This window comes from Ursus maritimus, unplaced genomic scaffold (genome assembly GCF_017311325.1).
Source record: "Ursus maritimus isolate PB19 unplaced genomic scaffold, ASM1731132v1 scaffold_4, whole genome shotgun sequence".
NCBI classification, from domain to species: domain Eukaryota; kingdom Metazoa; phylum Chordata; class Mammalia; order Carnivora; family Ursidae; genus Ursus; species Ursus maritimus.
The window spans coordinates 4,142,154-4,144,559 of record NW_024426552.1 but is presented as its reverse complement, the minus strand read 5'-3'; the positions used below and the strand labels follow the sequence as shown (position 1 = coordinate 4,144,559).

At 55.9% G+C, this 2,406-nt stretch overlaps 1 protein-coding gene across 1 annotated transcript in view; it reads right to left on the bottom strand.

Moving 5' to 3' along the window:
• Nucleotides 1–1,425, bottom strand: part of RIPK4 (receptor interacting serine/threonine kinase 4) — a 25,539-nt gene extending 24,114 nt beyond the window's left edge. The window contains exon 1 of the mRNA XM_040621889.1: nucleotides 1,190–1,425. Coding sequence (XP_040477823.1) covers nucleotides 1,190–1,371 — 182 coding nt within the window. The 5' untranslated portion in view covers nucleotides 1,372–1,425. The remainder of the gene's footprint in view (nucleotides 1–1,189) is intronic.
• Between the last annotated feature and the right edge of the window lie 981 nt (nucleotides 1,426–2,406).

The window sequence follows — 2,406 nt, the reverse complement described above, 5'->3', positions numbered from 1 at the left end:
GAGCGTCGCCACCACCCCACCGGTTTGGAGGCGCCAACACTCCGTAAGCCAAGGATTAAAAACCAGGTGTTTGAGGCAGCAGATGCTATGTGGGGTTTAAAAGGAGCTGCTTTCCTTAGTCTGTGTGTCCGGGACTGACTCTGTAAGAGATCGCCACACAGAAAACAAACACAACTTCCACGTAGAATGCAAACTTTCACCAAACGATCATTTCAATGTGCTCAACCAAAGCTTACCTATACACTCCTAAAAGGCAAATGGAAAAGGTGGAATCAATAAAAGCTGCTTCTCGACACCCCCCTCTCCCACCTGCACCCCAAAAATGATGCCCAGATCACAATCCAGTGACTGAGTTTAACTGGGGTGGCCTCGCGTCCCTTCCAATGGTCATTAACTTGAGCACCCCTGTTAGGCAGGGACAGGCAGGTTCGGTCCTGGCTTTTGGACTGGAGCAGGGGGGTGCAGGAGGGACGGCGCTCTGGCTCCACCACAAAGCAAGTCAATGGAAAGTCCCCTCCCCCGAGGCTGGGTCTCGAAATAAAGTCAGCTAAAACTAGAGTGTGCCGGGAGGAAGCGCTGGGCGGAACACGACCCCCCGGGCCACCTGCCGGACCCCAAGGCCAAACCCGAGCCCCGTAGCGCCGGGGAAGCCTGGCCAGGCCAAGCCAAGCCAGTACTTCCGACCGAAATAATTACCGTCTTACACCAATTTGTGCTCCAACGTAAATTACTAAGTAAGTCGAACGGAGTCTAACTAATTCACAAAGCCCAAATCACCACACGGCAATTTTTCTAAGCCGGGCGCAGACCGCAGCGCCCAGGCGGGTCCGACGCGCCTCCGAGGGGCGCGGGTCCAAAGCCCAGAAAATCTGAGGCTTCACGCGAAGCCAGGTAGCACCACTGGGCGCCTCACAACGTTTCCACCAAACGCGGCCCCTCGAAGTCCCCTAGAGGAGCCGCAGCCGGGAACCCGGAGAGCGCAATGAGACCGGTGGCCACCCCGGCCTCCCCGTCCCTCGGGCCGGGCAAGCGGCGCGGACACCGCCGGCGGATCCCAGCCTCGCCTGGCGCTTGGTTTACCCTCCGAGTAGTCTGGAGGCGACCCAGGTGGAGAGGAGAACCCCCGGAATCCAGGCACCCGGCTCCAGGCCGCGTCGCCCGCCCCAGCGCCCCCGCCCGAGCGGCTGACCTGTCGTCGACGTGCAGGCTGGGCGAGCACTTGATGGCGAGCCACGTCTTCCAGTGGACATGGCGCACCTTGTACACCTGCCCGAAGCCGCCCGAGCCGACCTTCTCCCAGCCCGCGAACTCGCCCGCGTCGAAGGTGCGCAGCAGACCCAGGGCCCACGGGCTCCCGCTCTCGCCCTCCATGGCCCGCGTCTCGCTGCCACCCTGCGCTGCCGCGGCCGCGCAGGCCGCCCAGGTGCCCAGGTGTGCGCCCCGCCCGCTGACGTCACTTCCGCCGCCCGCCGGCCCCGCCTCCCCCCGGGCTCCCGGGCACTGCAGACGCACCGAGGGACATGTGGGGTCCCTGCGTTCTCCGCCCCGCGCGCGGCTGCTGGCCTGTGTGGGTGGGTGCGTGTGTTTAGAGCAGAGTGGATCTGAGTTTCTGCGCGGTTGTAAGAAGTAAGACTCTGCTAAGTTTTCTCGGTGCTATCATTTGGCAGAACTTTGCCAAAAAAGGAAAAAAAGTATCCAATGACCAGGAGATTGACTTTCATACAAATCACGGATCTTACTCAGATTTCCTCGTTAGCGTGCATTGTTCTGTACAATATTATCAGCTGTGTAACTTCGTGTCTTTACCACTGCGGTCAAGATCTAGAACAAACCATTACGAAAGGACCCCTCCCCCTTTTTAGAACTGAATCCCCAAACTCCGGCCATCACGAATCTTAGATCTATTTAAAAAATTGTGTTATTCAAAATACGTTATGTTTGCACACAGGAATGACATAGTGTGGGATCTTTGGAATTGGCTTTTTTTCACTAAGCATAATTCCCTGGAAATTGTCTCGATTTTCTACACTGAAGGTTCCACTTTGGAAGTAACTTTTTTTTTAATCACCCCAACAGCAAACCTAAAGTGCAGTTTAAAGACAACAGAGTACCTCCATCTCTTCCTAGAGAACAGTATCTTTTGTACTCGTAGAACAAATTGGGGAGGAAAGATGTTTTTCCACCTTCGGGGGGGAAAATTCCCAGCCTCGAATGAGTTCAGATCTTGGAAAGATATCTGAGTCAGAGGTCGATAAGTGTGAGTGCAAACTTCCACGCCCAAAACCCACTCACTCCTGCGGGACTGCACAGTGAGAGAGGGTTTCTTCTGGGCCAAATGAGATGAATAATGAAGGTAGAATGGGGGGAGGGGATCAAGGAGAGAGCAATTTAATGACACTAACCGTA